The 24,566-nt window shown below is 39.3% G+C and overlaps 1 protein-coding gene across 16 annotated transcripts in view; it reads right to left on the reverse strand.

Moving 5' to 3' along the window:
- Nucleotides 1-24,566, reverse strand: part of TNS1 (tensin 1) — a 374,426-nt gene that overhangs the window by 85,675 nt on the left and 264,185 nt on the right. For all 16 annotated transcript variants that reach the window (XM_087950347.1, XM_087950343.1, XM_026665513.2 and 13 more), the window contains 11 exons: nucleotides 23,602-23,773; nucleotides 22,960-23,010; nucleotides 17,759-17,881; nucleotides 12,556-12,620; nucleotides 10,772-10,855; nucleotides 9,442-9,554; nucleotides 8,254-8,314; nucleotides 6,300-6,375; nucleotides 5,855-5,984; nucleotides 3,970-4,035; nucleotides 3,248-3,364 (listed from right to left, as the gene is read on the reverse strand). In XM_087950347.1, the coding sequence (XP_087806473.1) occupies nucleotides 3,248-3,364; nucleotides 3,970-4,035; nucleotides 5,855-5,984; nucleotides 6,300-6,375; nucleotides 8,254-8,314; nucleotides 9,442-9,554; nucleotides 10,772-10,855; nucleotides 12,556-12,620; nucleotides 17,759-17,881; nucleotides 22,960-23,010; nucleotides 23,602-23,773 (1,058 nt within the window). The remainder of the gene's footprint in view (nucleotides 1-3,247; nucleotides 3,365-3,969; nucleotides 4,036-5,854; nucleotides 5,985-6,299; nucleotides 6,376-8,253; nucleotides 8,315-9,441; nucleotides 9,555-10,771; nucleotides 10,856-12,555; nucleotides 12,621-17,758; nucleotides 17,882-22,959; nucleotides 23,011-23,601; nucleotides 23,774-24,566) is intronic.

Here is a 24,566-nt window from a genome sequence, read left to right on the forward strand (position 1 = left end):
TGATTAAAATATTTGAGATTAAACAAATGAGGGAAGACTGAAAGGGGTATTTTAAAGATTTATATGTGAATGATAGTGATAGTTTGAAAAATGAAATTTCTTATCAGGCCTTTAATTTCTGAGGTACAGTATTTCTTACTTCTTTTCTACCATCTGCATAACTCATAAAGGGACAGGATAATAGGAATGTATATATTTATGTGTGTAGTAGTGAAAAGTAAGCCATGTGCAAGGAATTAATTTCTTCATTGAAATAACAGATGTGTATATGTACATCTGTGTGTAAATAATACGTATCTCAAGTTGCCAGGAAAAAACAACACTGTATTATGATCCCTTGTAATCATCCCTGAGATTCATATGGAAGGGCAATCAACTCCCATTTCAAAGTACACAGAAAATAAAAAATATAATATGCATTCTGAATTAAATAGGATAATGTTAGCCACTTAATTTTTCATTTCTTCAGTTCAGTTAATTGGATATTATAGTATCATTTACAGTATTCATACTACAATTAAATCTTTCATTATTGTGTTTATTAATATTCATTTATTATAATAATCAAAGTATTTTATTCAAAGTGCTTTATCTTGATTGCTTTTCAAATATTCTGTTTTCCTTATGGTGTTTGAGTGGGTTGTTGTTTGCCAACAGAGATGCTGAAATTGATTTCTCTTCTTCTAGTCATTTTAGGTAATGGCACACATTCATATAGCTACAGGGATTTAGTTTCATTCCCATTTCTCTAGACCAGCATCCAACTGGCACTGGATGCCTTAGCTATTAAAATTATCATCATCATGAATATAATCAACTCCCCGTGAGGCCCTACCTTGACATGGTTGTGGGGCTTGCATGCTCTGAAGAAGATGAGAGCTATGGCAGAGGTTCAATGGCCAGGTCTCATCAGAGGGGTTAGATGAAAACAATATGGTGAGACATAACTTACAGAAACCTGTTCCAGATCAATCATCACTTGAGTAAACAAGGATCATGCCAGGTACTGGGATTCCTAGACATCTGATGACAAATGGGCTACAGAACTGAAGACTGTTGGCTGAGCAACAGGGCTAAGCAGCTTCAACATTACTAGAAGAAAAGTTGCTCACTCATAGCAAATAAATGAAGATTGAAAACAAAGAAATAATGATTTGCTATTACCAATCAAGTCCAATGAGAAGATGATACCTGAAATGGATGCACCAGTTCTAGAAAAAACATCAGAATCAGAAGTAACACAACAAGGCTAGTAGATCAATGTCACCTATTATACAAAATAAAGTATTCACAGAAGTAGAAGTAGAAGAACTGCAAAGATCCCCTCTCTTTTTGCTGTTATTACAGGTTTTTTTCATTTCAACTTTTCCTCTTTCTCCTCCTCCTTTATTCAAGCTGCATTCTTCATATTTCTTTGGATTGAACTGATGAAAATCACAAAATACAAAGATCTAGAAATAGGAGTAGATTGTGGCAAAAGAAAGCAATGAAAGTACCAGTAGTAACAAGTGCTTTGGGTGCAATTCCAAAACATCTGGAGTACCACTTAAACAGCATCGGCATTGACATAATCGCCATCAGTCAATTGCAAAAAAACCAGCTTTACTTGGAACAACTTACATCCTGCGATGATAATTTTAACACTATCAAACAACAGCATCTGCCTATCCCAGTTCCTCGGGAAGGGCTTGGATAAAAATGCCAAATCCAATCTAAACATCTGGCTAAATGTGTGACCAACCATAATAATACAATTTCTTGTTCCTGAAGGAAACAACTAATGAGATTTTCTCTGGGTGAACTAAGCACAGCCTAAATCTTCTTAGTGCCAAAGAGCACTGGGGGGAAGGGGTGAATTTTTGAATTTTCTTACTCTGCAGCAACTTTGCTCCCGAGTTAGACATCAGGACATATCATTTAAAAAAAACAAAAACCACCTTTCAGTGACATCTTCCCTTGGTTTTAGCAGGTTTTTACACCTACCCAAGTGGAAACACTGAAATCTTGTTTGAAAAAGCGGATAGAATGGAAATCTGCTTTTGCAGCAACACTGGCAACAACAGTCTCATAGTTGAATATCCATTACATACCCAAGCCTGCGCTCCCATTTTCTGTTATCTGGCCAGAATCCAGAAATTATCCCCTGCCAGTTTTCTTAAACTCTGCTTAAGAAGTTGGGAGGGAAACGAGGCCATTCAATCCCATTCAGCTTGAGGACCATAAACTCGCTTTCTCTTCCTCATAGGAACACGAGGCATCTTGTTTTTTTCAGCACCCGTTGCTCATTCTGAGAACTCAGGTGACAGACTTCACGAGACATCTTGGCTTTACTTTCTGAGACTCATTCTACAGTACTCATCACTTTGGCACTCTATAAACATTCGACTCATGCCATCTGTTCCTCAGGCAGAAGCCTATGATCTTCATGCTTTCCAGAAAACACATCTGTTCCCACCATTCCTTTTCCTGCACTGGCTCCCAGACATGCTGCCCCCGTTGGAGCCTCTACTATAGATTGAGGACAGTGGCAGGAGCAATCATGACTTAGCAAGTGAAAAAGAAAAGCAAATAAAATGTGGTTGTTGAGCTTTGCTTACTGGGCTCAGTTAATATTGACCTTTGGCGATACAAACCATGTTGGGGGCAGTAGTCCTTTGGATTCTTTTACAGAAGAAACAAAGAGTAAATGAAATAAATCCAAAAGGATTCTTCTAGATGCAGAGCTCAAAGCAATGAGCTCTCCCACAAAAGTATGCTTGCATGTGTTATGGCTATTTGCATTTTTTGCATTTGCATATTTCTGTCCATTTGATTTCTGTCTGCTAAGAGGAAGTTTACAAAGAGGGCTAAAAATGCCTTTGGTGGATCTCTTTTGTGAATATTATTTAGGAAAAAGAGAGCAGGGCCCTCTTAATTCTAGCCAATCTATTATAAACCCGTTTTTTAAGAACCTGTGCTGTGCTATGACAAGGAAGCATGTTTCATGTTTTGCTGCAGTTTTTCTGTATAATCCAGAGGAAGCAGCTCTCTTGTATCAAGCACAGATGGTTTAAAAAAATGTAAATTGGTGTAACCTTGTGCAATTGAGAAGACACAGAAGGCCTGTTACCATACAACATAAGTAAAGGCAAAAAAAAAAACACACCCAACCACTTGCTTGCATGGAGCTGGTATCTATTTAGATGGTGTACTAGGGTGTTTGTGCCCGAAACCTAAGCGACATGTGATGGCAGTCTGTATCACCTACCGTCCATGCTGTCTTCACGGTGTATATTGAAGTTTTCATAGGAATCCCTGCGGATGAGCGGATCTGATGTGTTGTAGTCCACTGAGACGCTTGGGCCATTCTCTAAATGTTCCATGCCTGAGAAGCAAGGATAGCATAATTTCAGGATCAGAGATTTCGCTGTGGGGACGGTGAGGAAAAAAGGAGTAACATGATAAAGCAAAGAAGAGAAATCAGAAGAAATAAGTTCAAAGGGTAGTGAGTTTAATCTATCATAGATACACCTCAGTATGAGAAAGTCAGGACATGAAGCTGGATTGCCCAGTTAAGCTGTTGAAGCAAGGAGAGATGGTATCTAGAATTGAGGCAATAGCCAAAAAACTTGCCCAGCAGTAAGAAAGTATGTTGATCAGGGAACAATTACACACAAAAGGACCTCTCTGTTTACTATAAGAACTGTAGCTATTCAGGAATTTAATGAATGGAATTTTAGTTCACCAGGCAAAGAGAAATGGCCATCTATTTGTGAGGACTTGCAGCCCCTGGTAACTCAGCAATTATCTGCTAATATTGATTCTACTGTGGCTTTTGAATCTTTCGGTACTGATACAAGGGAAAATAATTACATCAGGCCACTTATCTGGCAGCAAGTTTAACAAAGCAAAAGTACAATTTCTGAGGCCTATAAATGGAGAGGGGGGGAAAAGGAAACAAATGGTGACTATTACAAAAAAAGTAAATACCTTGAATCTTCTCGGGACCGTAGGAGAATACAAATTCCACCTTCCCATACTCAGGAAATCGCTCATCTGATTTGTTTGTTTTTTAAAAAAGAAAAGACACAATGGCATTCAGTAGGCGTGTTCTTTGAACAGATGAGTGGCCTGTGCATAGACCGAAACATACAAGACCACTGGTGGTACAATCAGTGTTTAAGCAGAGGTAAGAAAGAAGATACTGAGAAGACCAGATGAAGTCTGATCAGCTGGCGATTCTAAGTCTGAATTCAGTTACAGTTGTAGGAAGGTAAGGCTCTGAGCAGATCAGGTAATGGCTGGCACACAGGATATTTGGAGAAGAGTACATCAGTTTTTGCCCTAAATCATTCATACGTCTCCTCTATCCAAAATCCAGGACACCAAAATAGTAATAGAAATAGCACTTAGACTTACATACTTCACAGAGCTTTACAGCCCTCTCTAAGTGGTTTACAGAGTCAGTATATTGCCCCCAACAATCTAGGTCCTCATTTTATCCACTTATGGCTGGAAGGCTGAGTCAACCTTGAGCCTGGTGAGATTTGAACTGCCAAATTGCAGGCAGCCATCAGTCAGCAGAAGTAGCCTGCAATACTGCCCTCTAACCACTGCACCACTGTGACTCTTAACACTCCAGGTTTCCATTTGGCTGGATCACATCTTGCCCAAACCAGTCTCTCAAATTTCCAAACCACCATGCATTTGTTTTGTGCATGAAGCAAGACAAATACCCTCCTTCACCCTTCTAAATGTAAATTTATAAATATATTCAGGCTGATAATTGTATAGTGGTAATGGCCCAGTCTGCAGGGCTTGTTGCACTTCATAAGAGATATTGCAGAATGGGAAAAGAAAATTCTCTGTTTCCTGACAGGAAAATTGACTTCAGGGTTCTCATACTGAAAATATTATAGCCCTCTCTTTGGCTATTCCTTTGGTGAGGATTTCAGAATTTCAGTGTTTTGTCTGCCTCTATGTTCCATTACAAGATGGCTCATCCTCAGTCAGTACTGGTGGAGCCAACCCAATTCCAGCTCTAAAAATGTTTTTTGCACCTGGTCTCAGCCCTTTCTCTGTTCCTGAGAGGAGGCAAACCCCCTCCCCCCCATTTATCTTGCTTCATGGGCAAAATGAAAAATAAATTCATTTGGGGATCTTATTCTCTTCAAGCATGCACAAGGATTGTTAACAAGGCCCAGGAGCCCGTCCCCCCTCCTTTCTAGTGGAGTCAAGAATTTCCTTTTGGATAGCATTGCCCCTGGGATGGCCGACAGTCATACGCTCATTATTTCCTCAAGCACTAATTTTTGTCCACTACTGGCAGAACAATTAGAGTAGGATCTGCTGTCTGATATTTCAGTGCTCCATAAAAACTGGAGGGGAAAAAAAAGCTCCTAGACTGTTTTTGCAGACTTCTAGACAGATACATACACTATAAAAATGACCAACTAAAATCTCATTCAGCAAACAAAAAGAAGATAGAGGTGGTAAAATAAAGAGGGGGAAAAAATCATAGACCTAAATACCAACTTTGGTATGTTTCATATATGATCTAATTTAACATAATCAAAAAGCACATTGAGTATCTGAGGATGATAACATAAAACAATGGAATGCCATGTGATGGTTACAATTACAGTGTATATAATTCTGCACTTCTCACAAGTGCTTGTTAAATAAAGTGAAATGCCTTCTAAACTGAAAATATACTAAAAATACTGATTTTTCTTCCCAGGCACACACCCTGGTATCATAGAGTGAACCGTTCTAGAAAAGCCACAACTTGGTTACAATGGCCTCCTCAATGTCATGCATTTTATTACTATGTGTCACCTACTCACTCTCTTTTCTTGAACAACATTGCCTTTACCTTTAAAGGCATCATCCAGGTCCTCTTTATTGAAGACAATAGCCAGATCATGAATGGCACAGGTATGGAACTGCACCCGGAAGATTACATCCCGCGTCGGGCTACGGAATTCCTTGTGATAGCATTTCAGCTGTCAGTGAAAGAGGACATAAAGGAAACAAAATGAAATATGTCATCACCTGGGAACCTACCTGAGCATTGGAATGATTCTAGCTACTTGAAGGAATTCTATACTTGAGTCCTTTGGTGCTGCATTTCCTCAAGACATCATTTCTCTGCATTTCCCCATAAAGACAATGAACTCTCCTTAAGTATGTGGAATGCAGACGACAGGTTGTGACACTCTTAAGCCTCCTATTCTGGAGTCTTTAAATGGGGTGCCAACTTTTACGATCTAAAGACCCACAGTGATAAAAATGAAAAACATACAAGTTTTGACTCTTACCAAAATATCTCCCTTTAAGAGGAGTCCTGGTTCTATGGTGATACAGATGCTCGTCTGGCTGTCTCCCTGCACATTGCTATAAAGAAGTAGAAAGAAGCAAAACGTGGAAGACAATCAAAGCAACTCAATAGCTAAGATTCATTTCATTTGCCATGTCCAGGCAACAGTCAAGATGGTGTCATAAAATGTCAGACCAAGACCAGGAAAACTCAGGTTTCAAGTCCATCACTTTTCTTCAGCCCAACTTATCTCACAGGGTTGTTTGGGGTGGAATATATGGGAGAAACAACTGCTATATACAACTCCTTGAACTTCTTGAGAATTTTTTCTTAAAAGAAGGAAGCACTCTGCCATTTTAGCATTTCTATTTTTGCTTTGTACTACATTTGCTAAATCATGTTTACTAATCCTGAAACACTGCTTAGATCTGTTGTGATCAGCATTAGAAACTGATCCACTAGTTGTTATCCATAGCAATAGGTTAATGTTCCACAAAATATGACTTTCCAGGAATGACCTTATCAACTGTTGTTGCATCTATTCTTCATGCAATCTGCTCCAGAATATATGGTGAGCAGCTGGTATATCTGGACCTAGTCAGCATTTCCACTTCTAAGTTTTCTGTTATGCACATGAATACCTCAAAAGCAAGAATTTACTTATATATATGTGGACAAAGGTTTGCCACAATCTTCATTTCATCTAATATCTTGCTGTTCTTTCATTGTCCCAGAGTTTCACTCAGCAAATTCATTGAATTAATTCAATTTTAGTTGGTCAATATCAGCCAAGGTAAGTTGTGATTGACGCCATTATGATTTAATGGTACCATTTGCTGATTTGAATGGAAGGGAAAGCAATAAAGATGATGCCCTATTTCACATTTTTTTTCTTCAATAAAGGTTTCATGGAGATTGACTTCATGTATACATCAAACTGATTAATAAATGGTTGGTTTAAATTCAAGTAGATAGAAGAGGAAAATAAACTTTAATCAGTGAAGTTATTTCTCTCTGGATAACTGTGAGCCAATAATGCTTTTCTAACCCAATCTACCTCAGAATTTAAACAATAAAATAAAGGCTAATTTTGTGTAACTATCTGTAATTCTTTAGGGGAAAGGCAATATATAAGCAAAAGTGCATAAATAAAATTAAGCTAAAAGCTATGAAGAGAAGAGTGGGAAAGGATGATATAGAGCTGCTAAGTCTCCTGAGGTTCTTTATATGCTTGGTTTTAGTTGTAATAATCATAAATAAATGCAGCCCCCGGGGAACAGCATGAGTCTTTGTCTCTACTCTAGATCAGTGGTGGCTAGCCTCTTTGGGTTCCTGTGTCAAAAATTGTGTGCATGCTTGCACGCTCATGCTCACGTGCTAGCACCCAGAAGGCAATGCATGTGCCCGCAACACCCCCTACGCATGCATGTGCAATCCCCACCTGCCCACACCGCCCCCTTACCTGCACTGCGCCTCACAGCTGATTTTCAGCTTTTTCGGCCTCCCAGAGGCTTGAGGAAGGCTTCTGCAGGATTTTCATGCCGAAAACTAGGCCCGTTTTGTCACTTCGGGTATTTTTGGAAAAACAGGAAGTGACAAAACAGGACTAGTTTTTGGCCTGAAAAGCTTGCAGAAGCCTTCCTCAAGCCTCTGGGAGTCCGAAAAAGGCCTCAAACCCACTGAAAATCAGCTGTGAGGTGCACACATGCACAGTGAGGTAAGTTTGCCTGCAGCTCGTGTGCCGGCACAAATGGCTCTGCATTGCCACCTCCATGCCACACATGCCATAGGTTCGCCATCAGGGCTCTAGATCAAAATTCAGAATAAATAACACACGGAACTAGGTCTGCAGGATACCACTTCTACTGCAAAGCTCACGGAATGTTCTACTCTGCTTTGCATCAGGACAAAACAGAAATGCAGGAAATCAAAATAATAATGCCAACTCCATTTACTAGATTCCTGATGTGTAGACCGGTTGCATTGCCTGGTATATCTTGAGGAAGGGCCGGCAGCCTAGGAAACATAAAACAGACCAAGAAAAAGGTTTCTTCATTACAGATTAGTTACAGAGAAGGCAACAGTCTCACTGGAGGATAATGGCAATACCCTCCATGTTACAAACAACACTAGGTTTATGTCAGTGGTAGAAGTTGTGGAAAGCAGTAAGGCATGGTCAAGCAGCAGGTTTATACTTTATTTGGAGGCACATCTTAACCACAGTGTTTAGACACATGCTGGCTGGGCAATTCTGGAAGTCCACACATCTTCAAATTGCTAACATTGGCTTAATGCTTTCTCTGCTCAAATCTGACATAGGACTCTGTTAAGTCTGTTAAGGCAAAGCTCAGGAAGCAGAAAATTAAATAAACTAAAATAGCTTTCAGTTTGTGAATTATATGCCCAACATCCAGACCAGCCAAGATCAAGTTACGGAAAGACAGATATTTTGATGAATCTAACCATGTACCTTTAGATTGCTGAAAGCTTATCCTACTCGTTAGGATACAAATCACTCTATAACTGCATTATGAGGATGTTAGCCAGGGTAGCTCTATTTTTTGCTCTCCTCAAACATCCTGATTAGGAATATAAGAGCCTGACTTCAGATTGAATAAATTGTAAACATGGTGTCTTTTAACACAGACAATAAAACAGATTTTACATCTCTCTGCTCATCCCTTCTTGGGTTTATTTACTCATACAGTTAAGTCTTTATAGCAACTAAGGCTGAAGGCAGTCTGTGGAATAGGAAGGGGAAGCAGAATGCAGAAATAATAGAAGAGGCTTCACCATTTTCAGCTATAAATGTGGAGTTCTGCCCCCAGGAAAGATGAAGTCCCTTTAAACACAACCCTAGAACATCAGTGGGAGCAATCCCATTTCCCATCTGGCTTTCTATTTCTATAGAGAATGTACCATAGGAGATCATTAAAGAACAGCTTTCTCCCACTGACCCTTGAAAATGGTGTAGTCCTTCTGTCACTTCAGCATGCTTACAACCTTGTTCCTTTAGAACCATTCTGGCCATAAAGGTAGTCAGTAAAGAAAAGGAAGTTGTAAGGACCCGTATGGTATCCTGCCACCCAGGGGAGACCTATAATTGAATGCTATCCATAATGTGTGATGGAAAGATCAGTTACCTCCTTTAGATTCGAAGTTGGGTATTCCATGCATGATGACGTGATGCAAGAAGAGGGGCTTGTTGTTCATTTTGATGGTGCCAGACAGCAGACCACTGAAGTAATTGACATATCTAGAGTAGAAACCAAAATAGTAGCAAAGGAATTTAGATAGAGTATCTTGGAATATTTATATTTCAGTGAGTCACTAGAGTTGAAGTCTAAAACTTCTGTGTGGGAGTTTTTCAAATATTTAGATGATAGATAGATAGATAGATAGATAGATAGATAGATAGATAGATAGATAGATAGATAGATAGATAGATAGATAGATAGATAGACAGACAGACAGACAGACAGACAGACAGACAGACAGACAGACAAGACAGAGGCAGACAGACAGATAGACAGACTGACTGACTGACTGACTTCTCAAATAATTTAAGGATTTGGGAAGGGTGCTTCTTTTATTAAAATATCAGGATTTCTTTATTGTTTCAAGTTATATCATTTTGTGGGGGGGAAATGCGTTCTCATACTTTTCTTTCTTTCAGTCTCTCTTGTTGCCTTTAGAGCAAACAAGAGAAAGAAACGAGAGAAAGAAACATGAGAAAGAAAAGTGATGCTGCTATTTTTAACATTACACATAAATGAGTGTAATAAATAATAATGCTAATTATTTTCAGTGCTGAAAAGACTGCTGAAAAGATTCTTCCTCAAAGTTCAGATACGATATTGAAGTTTTCATTACATCCTTCAAAATGAAATGTGTGCAAAGAAGCTTTAGAGGCTACAAGTCTGGATATCTTTTGCTTATCAAAAATGCTACATATTTTTGTTGGCTCAGCACCACCAAGTGAAATTGACTGGAAATGCATTAGAAGCTGAAGAAAATTCAGTAGGCATTTGCAGCATTGGATGTGTTCTGAGCATCATTATCTGCATTTGCAACTACAATATCTACAAATATGAAAGTTCTCCAAGCAAAATCAGTTGATTCTAGATTAGTTAAATAACTTCATCTTATGAACAGATGGGTCATATCTAACTGCAGAAGAAGCCCAGAACCCAACAGAAACCTGTAGGTCTTGGAAGCTATAGTTCTGAACTGGGTTATGATTGGGGCTGAAGCCTACTTTACCCCTAACTACTTTACCTCAACAACTATGTGATTTGTTACATTTTGGTTCTGAACAAGCAATGAATAAAAAATACGGAGGCTTATTCTTCATACACAAACAGACAGTGTAATATTAATGTGAACAGAGAGATTCAGTGAGTCCTCTGATCATCTCTACATGTACAGTATGTGTTGAAAATACCATAAGGAGTTTTCCCCAGGCAGACTAACCTCTTCTGAGATGGCTGCCCAGCTGGGATCACCTTGTCCTCGTAAAACCTCTTCATGGCAAACCGGTCCAGAGCCTGATCTGCACTGTGGAATAAAGAGAAGTGTCAGTACAAGTTCTACTTCTGGAATGATAAGAGTTTCCTCGGGAGTTCTTTCCTCAGTACTTTGGCCCAGCCATCCACCATTGTTTGTGTTCAATCACAAATACTAAAATTGCATCAACAAAATAAAATTTGCTGATTTAAATTTAAAACTGTATTGAGACAGCTTAAAAAACAGCTATTTAAGTTTGATCATCTCCTTCCATTCTTTCTCCACCTGGTGCCCCCCAGTTGGGTTAACTAATTCCCAACCATCAGGAAAGTATCAGATTTGAGAAAAGTGTTTATGTTTTAGGTTTGCATCTAGACCATGAGATACTGACTCTTGGTCTTCTGTAACAAAAGTGTATTATTTTGCCCCCTGTTTGAAGTTCTAACTTCTAGTCTAGAGTGGGGATGGGTTACTTAATTGAAGAAATGCAACACGGCATCCTTCAATCATTGATGCGGCCCAATACTGAGAATAACACATATACACCCCAGCTCAGTAAATACATATTTCATGTTTTCATTTTCCCTCCTTGGTCTCTTTACTTCGTGCTTGTTCACTTGTGAATAGCAAAACTCATCACGTCCTTATAAACTAAATAGAGATGCTTTTTCTAGCAGCAAGAAGGACTGTGAATAAAATCTCCATGCAAATTCCTGATCCATGTAAGAATTTTAGGCAACATACTATAAGTTTGTAACAATGTGATTGTTTTGGCTTGGCAAAGATGTGTATTTGTGAGTGTGTATTGGGAGGGAAATCAGACTTTGTCAAGTGTGGGATTCTATTATCAAAGTGGACTGCACAAGTTTCTAAATCAACAGTCACCAACTGGTGGTCTGTAGACCATTGGTAGTTCATGAGAAAATTCTGGTGGTCCGCAGAAAAATTATCTGCATTTTTTATATTGCACTAAATCAGGAGTCCTCAAACTATGGCCCCTGGGCCGGATACATGCAATGAACGTTTGTGTTGCTACAGACAGCCTCCTCCTTCGGGGTCGTTTTGTGCAGGTCGGAGTGGGGGGCAGAAATTCCAACTTCAGCCTCCTCGTGTGGGGCTTTGAGCGAAGGCTGGGGGGAAGTGTTGCTGGTAGCGAAGAGCTGGAGGGCCTTGTTCCAGTGGGATTGCATCATGGCCTTGAACTGGCTGACCATCTCAGCCCGCTGAGCCTCCAGGTGCTGGTACCTGGCCTTGCACGCCTGCAGGTCTTCCCTCTGCTTGGAAAGCCTATGCTCGTAGTCCTCAGTGAGGTGCTTCTGTTGCGCTTCCTTCTCAGTCAGATCCAATTTGAACTGAGCCAGCTGTTTTGCCAACTCTTTCTCATGGTGGCTGTTTAGCTCCAACAACTGCTTCCTGATCGGGCCCTAAGGAGCCCGGGTGGGGGTGGGGCAAAGAGTGGCTGGGAGGAGAGGGACGAGTAGAGGCCGGTGAGGTGCCCTTCAACATGATATCGAGTTGGCCACGCCTACCCAGTCACATGACCATCTAGCCACGCCCACCCAGCTGGTCATTAGGCAGATAATATTAGTGGTCCGTGGGATTTAAAATTATGAGTTTAGTGTTCCCTGAGGTCCCGAAAGGTTGATGACTCCTGTTCTAAATAAGCAGATTTCTAACATCACTACCCTGTCTGAATTAAAGCCACTGCTTTTCTAGCTCTTTATAGACACCCCAATACATAGTTTTCTTACCTGGCTGAAATATTGCTATAGTGCATGTAAGCAGCAATAACAACCCCTGTTCGACCTCTATTCCCCTGCAGACACAAAGAAAAGAAGTAATAAATCAGCATCCTCAGTAATCAAGCCTGGAAGAGAAAAGACGACAGGCCCTGTATCTTCACTAATGCCATTTGGATAGCACTTTCTGAAGGAAAGAGATTTTAATTAGCATGGGACAATTAACCTTTTGCAGGGGATTGGCATTAATCCGATTTTTAAAATGTCACCCAGAAATGTTGCACTCCAATTTCTATTTGTAATTATGCTTCCCCGTACAATGTGTCTTTAAACGTGTTGGTCATAAAATACATCAGAACTTTTTCCCAGGTGCCTCCATCAGGTGATGGTTAACATCCATCACCTGATTAAGAATTTTGGAAGGTTCAGTTCTAACACGTCTGGAGAGCATCAGGTGAGGAAAGTCTAGAATGGGTGGCATTGAATTGTTTTGAAATTTTAAAAGGTTAAATTCCTGACACATTTCCAGGAATAAACTCCCTATAACATGGGCATATTTGAATGGGAACAGATGCCGCTTGGTCTAGTCAAACAGTAAGACAGATGAACAGAGACACAGCTCAAGTAAGTTGGCAAAAGTAAGCAACCATGAATGTCTTACAGGGAGGCATAACTGAGCAATGGTTTCCAAAGGGGAGGAACATTTATTACAAGTGCTATAAGGACCAACACATGTTATTATTCCATAAATGTGACTGGGTCCACAATGTCCAATGGAGCAAACTAACCAATAGATGGCGCTGCCCCCTTGAATAATAACTGTGGTAGTTGGATTTTGTGGTAGCTTTTGCTATTTCAGAGTCATCTTCTCAGCAAAATTCTTGAGAAAACCTGAGCACCTCTGCTACTCCTCAAACACAGAGAGGAAGAACAAATTGGGGCATCATCACAGAGTCATTTTAAAATTAGAAAGCCAGTACAGGCCCATCCTTGACTGACAACAATTTTTTTCTTTTCTTTTATGTATACTGAGAGTATTTACACCAAGACAAGTTCCTTGTGTGTCCAATCACACTTGGCCAATAAACTATTCTATTCTTTAAAAAATTGTTTAGTACCCATTTGAAGTTACAACAGTATTGAAAAAAGTGACTCATGACCATTTTTCATACTTACAACCATTGCAGCACCCCCTGGTCACATAATCAAAATTCAGATCCTTGGCATACGTATGATGGTTGAAGTGCCCCAGGGTCATGTGATTCCCTTTTGCAACCTTCTGACAAGCCAAGTCAATGGGAGAACCAGGTTCACTTAACAACTGTGCTACTAATTTAACAACTGCAGTGATTCGCTTAACAAGTGTGGCAAGAAAGGTGGTAACATGGGGCAAAATTCACTTAACAAATGTTTAGCAACGGAAATGTTGGGCTCAGTTGTGGTCGTAAGTTGAGGAGTACCTGTAAAGTGCAATGGACCAGGGGTCTCCAACCTTGGCCACTTTAAGCCTGGAGGACTTCAACTCCCAGAATTCCCCAGCCAGCTGCTTGGCATATGTATGATGGTTGAAGTGTCCCAGGAATGGCTGGGGAATTCTGGGAGTTGAAGTTCTCCAGGCTTAAAGTGGCCAAGTTGGAGACCCCTGCAATGGACAGTGTAGAATATGGAACGGAGAGTGTGAATGGGCAGCTACATCTATTTTCTTTCCTCCATTCTCATTGGCAAGAGAATATCTCCCTTTTTTACCCTGATGTGAACTGACGGGGATATTTAACTCTCTTTTCCTTCACATTCCCTTGTGTTTATCTCATCTCAGCACAAATGGCAGAGGCAAAAAGAACACAAGAAGAAAAGTGATGTATCTGATAAATTGTTAGTACTCTATTGCAATTTCCTATTTTTGAAAGCATGGATCCTATCTGATCCTATTCTTGGGAGCAGAGCAAATATGCGAGCAGCTGCCCCATCGTGACAAATTTGACTCTGAATCTGTTGTCAGCCTTTACATGTTTCAGGGACATATAACTTGCAGCCTGCAGATTAATTTCACGAGGCCCTCTATTTCAAAAGGCTTCTGTAAGAAATCAATCATATCATAAGGAAGTATTAAAACATTTTTTTAAAAATCTGTAGTATTTAAAACTATCTGCAGGTAGTCCTCTACCACAATTGAGCCAAAAAAGTCTCTGTCTGTAACTAAGCAAGATGAGTGAGTTTTGCTCGATTTTTCAACTTTTCTTGTCACAGTTGTTAAGTGAATCATTATGTCAACTCATAAAACATTTTGTACACACGTTTTATAGTTGACAACAGAAAGAAGGGAGGGAGTTTCAAGGAGCAGGCAATAGTGTGGAATCGAAAGTACATTCCATTCATATTTTCTTCAAAGACTGATTAGATGGCTGAAGCTTCTGCCACAAAAAATCTAATTGGAGAGCATGATTGATGACTCTTGGCTATGGACGTTTTTCGTTGGATGATACATCCCAGAGGGGTGGGGTGGGGGAAGCAGGATCAAAGGTGACAGTGAATTACATATCTCAGAGTTGGCTACGCCCAGGTTAGTGCCGGAAGTAGAATGGAAGCTTCAAATAAATCCTCTTTAGTTTTGGGCGTGTGGCTCAAGGCTCATGATTTAATTGGAGTAACGGCCCGAACCCTGACAGTTGTTAAGTTAGTAATTCGGTTGTTAATTAAATCTGACTTCCCCGTTGTCTCTGCTTGTTAGAAGGTTGCAAAAGGTGATCACGTGACTGCAACCATCATAAATACATGCCAGTTGCCAAACAACCAAATTCTTATCATGTGACCATGGGGATATTGCAATGGTCACACCTATGGGGGGGGAAGTCAGAAATCACTTCTTTGTAGCTCCGTTGTAACTTCAAACAGTCACTAAACAAATGATCAAAGGTCAACAAAGACCTGTATGGTCCTTTACTCGTGCCCAAATAGGCCACAATATCAAAGCCTAAAAGACGTCAAATCACTGAACCACAGAACATGGAGTTGGAATCAGTCTTAATGGTCATCCAGTCCAATTTGCAACTCATCAAAACTTAATGTCTTCCGTGTACTCCCAATCACATAGTCAAAGTGACATTCAGTGATGTTGCAGTTTCCCTGTAGGGCCATGTGTGGAGTTTTAGAATTTTTTCCAAATGCACCACTACCTAGGGAATTTGGGGCAGGAAAGCCTAGTAACTGGAGTAACTACTCCTTCCATATATCCCTTGAGACACATGGAGTGTACTGACAAACTTCTCCCTTCTGCGACCCCCATGACATTCCCTTATTTAATGTTACTCTCCTAAGAGAACAACATACCTACTTTTTCTATTTTCTGAAATTTAATCCAGGGGTTAAGCAAAGAAGTAAGTACACATGTATTTATTTCATGAGAAAGTTAAACCGTGCTTTAGAATGGAAATGGGGAAAAAAACAAAAAGTTCAAATTACAGTAATAATGCTACCTCACTGCAGTAATACAAATCGTGCCATAATAGCAAGTGAATGGAACCATTGGCCTCAATACCTAGTAGCTCCAAAAGAATAAGAACAAATTAGTTTCAGTAGCAATAGCACTTAGACTTATATACCGCTTCACAGTGCTTTACAATCCTCTCTAAGCTGTTTACAGAGTCAGCCTATTGCCCCCAACAATCTGGGTTCTCATTTTACCCACCTTGAAATGATGGAAGGCTGAGTCAACCTTGACCCTGGTGAGAATCGAACTGCTGGCAGTCGGCAGAATTAGCCTGCAATACTGCATTCTAACCACTGCACCCCACTGTAAAAACTGTAACAACTCACAGTTACAGTAAAAACTCATTTTCAAATTCCGGCAATGAAGGATAATTTTCACACAACTTTGGTTGGTGAATCCATCTATTTCCTAGACCTGCATAAGACACTGAACCATAAGCTAAATAAATAGGCTAAGTTTGCAAGCAGGTTAAGTCAACCAACAGACAAACAAACCAAGCAAGCCAAGTGTGGCCCACTGGACAAGTGAGCTGACAGCTCTTCCACCTACGGCTTACACATATTACATTAACACAACCAAAGAATATTAAGAGCAACAAGAAAGATTCTACTGATGTATTAGGCATGTTGACTTAACTGAATTTTGTCCCAGTTTCACTACTCAATTTTTTTTCTTCAAAAATTCTTGGAAAGTCTTATCCGATGCTGTTGCTAAAGCTCATATTTTATATCTTTCAAGACTACAGTATCCAGAATGTCCAGGAGAGAGGGATCAACTTTTAAACAACATCAAATCTGATACACTGTAGGAACATCTTTAGGTATAACTGCATCAAATAATGGAAGCATCAGCAATGCAGAAGCATGCATAGACCAATCATAAACATACAGCAACAAACAATTATATAAGAGTGCTGAAAAATACCCATAAAACTGAAAACTAAACAGTGAGAACAGGAAGTTTGTTGGAAAAAGTTGAAAATATTCCCATCACAAGAAAGCAGTGCTGAGACTACACATCCTGTTTTCATCACTATCTGAAGCACAGGCTGAACGTCCAGCTAAGGCCAAATCTAGCACAAAGTTTGCAAAAACGGCTTTACAGTGATCAGGGATGGGGAGGAATATACAATTGTGCATAGCAAATTGCTACACACATGGCAATAGAAGATAGAACATTGCAAAAAATAAGAATATACTTTCTGTTCCTGGATAACAAATCAGAAGATAATTCTTTAGCTTTAAGCAAGAATGTTGTAGGCAGGAGAGTGAGGGTGTCCTCCTAGCCATAAACAAAGCTGGCCTTGAGATCACATGCACTGGTCACATATTTGCTTTACAAAATCAAAATCAAAAAGGGGCTCCATTTGCCACCATTCAATCTGTTTGCTAAATCAGGGGTCACCAATCCCCGGTCCATGACCCGATACCATAACCCGGTACCAACACTAGTCCGTGGTCCAGTTCCCAATGGGCTGCACAAGCGACAGGCAAGTGTGTGAGCATGCGAACCTTCGTTTGCACAAGTGACAGGTGCATGCACGAAACCATCCCCTCTCCCCACCACCATGCCACAAATTCTGCCGCTGCTGATCCACGGAGTCGGAAAGGTTGGGGACTTCTGTGCTAAATGATATTTGCCTTAATTGTGGCACTTAAGCAGAGGCAAAAAAAAAAAGTTCTCACTACAACCATCCTCCAGGGAATTCCTTTTTTTTTCCCCTCTCACCTTATTATGTAGCACTACCACATTGTGTGGATCAGCATTGAGCCACGTGTCCATGGCCTTGCAGATGCTGCATATCTTCTCCAGGGCAGGGGTGTGCAAGTCAGGCCACCCAAAATCCAAGATCTGTGGTACAAGGAGAAAGAGGGGTTCCAAGTGTGAGAAGAAAGACATGAAGCTGTTATAAAAGGATATCGATCTTAAGTTCTTTTGATTATCAGTTTCACAAGTTTTTTCCAGAACACAAAATCTGCAGGATTGGTTCTACCGTTAGGCAAATGCATCTACAGTTCTCATTTTAAGACATTTTCCCATTCTTTATTATTATTTATTACTGCTGACAAAGGTGTCTTTTGGATTTTGTATTTCATTCATTCAAGACACTACTTCGAATCATTTCTTGCCTGGGTTGGCAAAAGAAGGCAAGCCAACTTATGCGGTGACAAACATTAATAACCTGACAATTCTTAGGAATCCTTGCTAGAAATTGGTGGGGCACCTTCTTAACCAGAAATGAAATTAAGATGCGGTACCATCCCTTGTAAATCAAGCTGGATCAAAACTGACATCAACCTAATCTTAGAAATTTGTTGTCCCACTCCAAAAAAAGTTTAAAAAGAAAAAATAATAATGCACATAATCCAGGTGGATAATATGAAACGAGGATCTTTTTCCTTGAAAAAAAGAAACTCTCCCCGGGAATAGCTTTCATTTCAAATTACACACACAATTTTAAAAAGTGGAGCCTTGCCTAATTCCCTAGCACTTTCTCAATTTCTCTACACTTAATCCTTGCTGGGAGCACCCCTGCAAACAGATTCTATGCAAGAATAGAGAACTGCATGCCACAAAGATGTTCGGCATGCAGAGAATGTGAAGCTGTAATTGGAGATGGATAGACAGATTTCACTGGCTCACTTTTAATTGCTTTTGAATATTTCAAAGTGTGTTTGACTCATTTCTTTCATCAAACTGTGATGGTGGAATTCATATGAAAATTAATAGGTGTTTCTGTAGGTTCTTCCCTAATAAAGGCCTATTTGCATGGCATTTCCTCTAATGTGGGTATTTTGATAGAATATTTGGACCGGACAATTCCATCACAAATTTTGGATAAGTGCTAAAAAAAAGAAGGGTCATTATCTTTCAATTGGCACATCAATACATTTTAGGTCAGCTAATAATAAATGTAAAGTTAACCATGATTTATTGGTTTGTTTGTTTCACTATGTTCATTGCCATAATGTCACAAAGACTTTAATTGCCAGAAGCCATCAAAATATGCTTACAGCTTTAGAGATGGCCAAGCTTTCTCCCCCCCCCCCCCAATCCTTTTGATCTCAGTTTGAAACTATAATGGAATGTGAGAATGACCTTGGAAGATGGGAGGAAGGGAAATATGCTGCCTGGGGAAACTTAATCAGATAAAAGGGAGAGGAGCCCACAACTGAGTAATGGGCAGAGAAAGCCTTAGAAAGGATTCTCCCTAATTTAACAAGCAGTAAAAAAAGAAAAAAAAGATGGTGGGAGATTTGTATTTTCAGACTTGCAAGATTGATGTCAACCTTCTAAGTAGACCAGACAGAAAACATGACCAGATAAACTTATTGTATTTTATTGCAAGATGACATTAACAGAATATAGCATGTCTGAAAATATAAATCTCCCTCTGTCTCTTTTTTATGACCTGATAAGTTAGGGTGGATCTTTTCTAAGTTTCTTCTTCTGCCCAGTTACTCATTGCTGGCTTTTCCCCCTTTTATTTGATCATTCCCTAGGTAGCATCTCTTCCTCCCTTCCCCGGTCTTCCAAGGTCATTTTCACATTCCATTACAGGAAACACATTTGAGACTGATCCAGGCAATCTTGATTGCTTGCAGAGCTTTTGCTTGTCTCTTCGCTTCCTTCCAGCTCTTCCACACATCCAGCAACCCAAGCAAGGGGAGCAGGAATGAAACTGATCAGAGTTAATTAGCTATAAACTAACTAGAACTCTTAGTTTCCTTCTGGGTGTTTTCACAGCTCATCAATTTCCAAGACAGCAGCTTCCTCAAAATGGAAATTTCCTGTCCATGGAAACAACAGTGATATATTATGTTTTTGCCCAATAGTGAATCCTTGGTAACAATCTTGTTTAATCATCAGGGGAGATCTCAAGTCAAAACCAGGACTCCATCTTCATCTAGTAACTTCAACAGAACGGTATTTTGTCAAAGGAGCACATTATTTTTATTAGTTGATTGAAAAGTGGAGAAAGTGAGGGAGAATCTGCATTAGTTTTTCTAAGTAAAAATGTAACTTTCTTCTCAAAAAGCAACCACTAATCTTAGAATATTTTAATTTTGGCTTCAAATGGAGTGATGATGATGATAATGAGGAGGAGGAGGAGGAGGAGGAGGAGAAGGAGGAGGAGGAGGAGGATTGAATTCAGTTATTTTTAGGAAGGGATATCTTTACATTACTATTTTCAAGCAATCGCTTGCTGGTGGTTCTGTCACAATGGCCCAATAAAGTATCAATAAACTCATCTTCTATTTATGTAATACTAACTACCATAACTCAGACACAAAAATTGGCATGGGCAAAAATTGTCCACTATTCTTCAAGGAAAGTTTTAATTCAGAAAATGTTGAGATTGGAAACCTCAGGCAAACTGTGTAATATTCTTTCAGAACTTCCTTCAGTGATCCACCCGTGCCCCACTGCATCCTCCCTACATTCATTACCAGTCAGCTGTGTGAAGTCTGTTTGTCCCTTCAGTCCCCATTTCTTGGCTGAGCCAAGAGCCATGGTGGCGCAGTGGTTAGAATGCAGTACTGCAGGCTACTTCTGTTGACTGCCAGCTGCCAGCAGTTCAATTCCCACTTCAAGGTTCCAGGCTTAAGGTTGACTCAGCCTTCCATCCTTTTAAGGTTGATAAAATGAGGACCCAGATTGTTGGGGTGATTCTGTAAACTGCTTAGGGAGGGCTGTAAAGCACTGAGAAGCAGTATGTAAGTCTAAATGCTATTGCTATTGGCTATCCCCATGAAACAAATAGTAGGAAACTGAATAATTCAAGTATATAAGGAATAATACAAATAGCAACATGATTCTTAAAATTCTGAAATTTAAATACTTCTTTTAGAATTAGATTTTTCTGGTCCAACATTTAGTTTAAAAAGACCCATAAAAGTGGAGGGAATAGGGAAGCATATCCTAACGCAACTATAATTATTATCTTACTTGCCCAAAAACATGAATTCCCACACTTTTAAAGACAGAGATACAGTATAGGGAGAGGCATTTGTATAGTTTAGTTACCCATGCAGTTTCCAAGAGTTTGGTGGTTTGCATTTGCAAAATGTTTGACAAATGCTGCCTTATAAAATATGAAGACTATGAATGTTGTCAACCTTCAACAACAGATAATGGACTTAACTCTACCAATAGCAATAGCACTTAGACTTATATACCACTTTACAGACCTCTCTAACTGGTTTTACAGAGTCAGCATATTGCCCCCAACAATCTGGGTCCTCATTTTACCCACCTCGGAAGGATGGAAGGCTGAGTCAAACCTTGAGCCTGGTGAGATTTGAATTGCTAAATTGCAGGCAGCCGGCAGGTAGGCAGCAGAAATAGCTTGCAGTACTGCACTCTAACCACTGCGCCACCATGGCTCTAGAGGAGGAGATGAATGTTGATTGAGTATGAACATGAAAACTTCTGTCATGACATAGCTGAAGATTTAGCAAATTACTATCCTATATAAGCTTTGGGATTTGTTTCTTTAATATTGAAAAAATGAGGAAGTTTAAAATAAATAATTAAATTTCTTACTCCAAAAGGGTTATACAAAAGCAGAGTCATCAAGGAAGTAAACGCTATGAAATCCAATGTATAATTCATCTCACTTTTCCATGTATTATTGCTGCATTCCACTCCAGTAAAAAGGCTTGCCTTTTTTTAAACCCGTTCCTCTGTCTGCCTCTTAGTCAGAAAAGTTCTCCTTTTATTCATTTCCTGTTCCTCCAGCTTGCTAATACAGCCTGAATAACCTCTAGCCATAATCATCTGATAAATATAGTGGCAAGCCTACATTACAATGCTAGGACCGTTGCCAGAATTTAGAGCAGAGGCTGAGGCAAGTGTTGGCTGTAGCTTGAGGAACAACTTCTTTGAATGACAAAGACAGTGGCTACACCATGTAATTAATGGCCAAAAAAAGAGTGGGATGCCCCTAGAGGAGGCAGCTCTTTGTGATTACCCAATTTGGAGGCAAAAAGTAGCTGAAGAGAAGTGGAGCTGCTGCCTAGGCTGTGGTCTTAAAAGACTGTAAGTTTACAGTAAATGAAATTCATAGTTAACATTAACTTTTTAGAGTGTAGTCCAATGAATCATATGTAAACAGTGGGGCCTGTTTCTTCATTTCAGGGTCTGAAAAAAATTATAGCCCTTCTTTTGCAGGTACTGTATACTGTCTAGCTGTCAAAAAGTTGCATACAGGAGCATTTGCACAATCAATGTACATAAATCTACCCAAGCCTTCCTTGGCAACTGAAACCACTTATTTTATTATTCAAAATAGCAACTGGAATCAGACATATTCGTTTCCTAGCAAACATTGATTTCTCCATTCTGAGAAACAGTTTGGGATTTTGGAACCTAGGCTCCAAAAGCTGATTTTTTTTTCCTGAATTACAGAATACAGAGAAATTCATTTCCACAGGGTCACCACTAATGGAGGCAGAAGAACACATTAAAATGTACAAACTCTAGCTGATCTGTGGCATTTTGACTCCTTGCTGTTTCATGGGATTTCAGATAAAGACTGCCAACTTCTTGAGAAATGTTTGTAATATCACATTAAATAATTTTATCATGAGGTCCTGCAGACATATTTCTGGTTACGGGTGTCCATAGGTGCATCTCAAGGTTCTAATGACCTCAAATTTCAAGGAATACAATACCTGTTTACAGGATGTATTTCATTATTGGATGAAAGAAGTTATTTTTATTTACTACTTTAATTACTAAGGCTGAAAGAAGAAGATGCTGTGGGTGGGAAGAAATCAAGGGCTATGACAGGGTAATAAATCCATAGGATAGTATATGTAATGAACTCAGTCATTAATTTGTAGCTGTAAAAAAGTTAAAATTGGGTTTTCTCATCCAACCACTCTAGTGGAAATGTTATTTGCTTAAGTCACAGTCCACCATACCTTGGAATGCAGCTTGCTGATGTCATGCCTCCTCTCTGACAGATTAAGAAGCTAAGAGAGAGAAAAGAAATATACAATATTAGAAGAATCAGCTTGTGTGGTATATCTTGGGCTTCATACAAAATGGTGAAAAACACCCAGAAGCCAAAAATACATAGTTTCAAGTCAGTGAACTACCTACACACATATAGAAGTTTTCTCCTTTCAAATTTTCAAAAACTTCAAATATGAGTTTTTAAGCTTTTCATTACTGACATCACCAAACAGTCTAATTATATTACATGCAGCTCACTGAAATGAAAACTGAAAAGGAACAATGACAGATAACATTTTTGTTTTGTTTTGTTTTTAGGATCTTGGCTCTGATTGATTTACCTCATAATAAAAAATAGTCTTCAGAATTTATAATAAAGGTGAATGGATGAATTGGCAAAGATATGCCATATCACAAAATAACAATTCGGGCAATAAGAATAATTAGAGAAAAAATAAGTTCCAGAAAAAGTTCAGGTCAGTATCCATAAAATATTACAACTCTTTTTGAAGTGAAGCATCAAGACAGAATTCCAGTAAATAGTCACTTCTTGGAAAGTTTTTCAAAGCAAGTTATGAAATTGAGTCACAGCCTTCCAAAGTTCTTACCAAGTAACTGTCCCCATGCTTGGATTTAAGCATTTGAGCCACCTCCTTCAGGTTGCTGCAGAAGGTTTGTTCTTCCGACAAACTTGCAAAGTTGACAGCAATTATCCGCTCTGTGACATATACCAGGTCTAGTTCACAAGTGTCTTCCATGGCCTGGTTTAGGCTCAAGTTCCTAGGCCAAAGAAAAACAACTGAATAATCAACAGTTGAGATATAAGATGTTAAGTTGTGAAGGATCTGCCTATGTACTCATCAGCAAGCACTTTTTCACTTGCTGTTGTCAATTCTAAAGTATGCTCTTGGAGTGTTAACAAGTTGGCTTCTCAGATTCTGTTCTCAACATTTTTTTTTTCAGGAAAAAGTCTAATTAAATTTCTTTGTATGTACATTTTTGAACCTGAATTGGGGAAACAGGATACTCCTTTGAAAATTATACTTTTCTGCAAGATGATATTTGTAGCTTCCTTTTTTAATTGGAAAGCTGGTAAGTATAGATTATTTTTCCATAAAGAAGTATGGCTGGGATTAAACAGGATATGAAACCAAGGGATTCCCAGAGATTGCTACAGAAGGAAAAATACACCACCAGATAATTATTTCAATAAGTCCTAAGGCATCATAGGATGTGGACAAGGGGAAATCAAGAGGGGGTGCAGAGCATATTGCTTTGAATTTCTGATGGTAAATCAGAATACAGATCTAACATGGATACATCAAAATTAAGCCATTTGTACAAATGGGTAGCAAAGAACTAAGTGCTCAATAAATACAACAAAGAGTCTTCTAGCACTAATAAACTATTATAAGACAAATGTTAATGAATTAGAGACCCTCCATGAACTAGAATAACTTCTACACTGTGTTCCTGAATCTCAGCAAGTTTAAGATATGTGGATTTGACTCCCAAGACCCCCCAGCCAGAATTCTTCATTCAGCAATTGTGGGAGGTGAAGTCCACACATCTT

The sequence above is a fragment of the Notechis scutatus genome, chromosome 1 (assembly GCF_049901735.1).
Source record: "Notechis scutatus isolate UNSWTSFEM ecotype Mainland chromosome 1, rNotScu1.2, whole genome shotgun sequence".
Taxonomy (NCBI): domain Eukaryota; kingdom Metazoa; phylum Chordata; class Lepidosauria; order Squamata; family Elapidae; genus Notechis; species Notechis scutatus.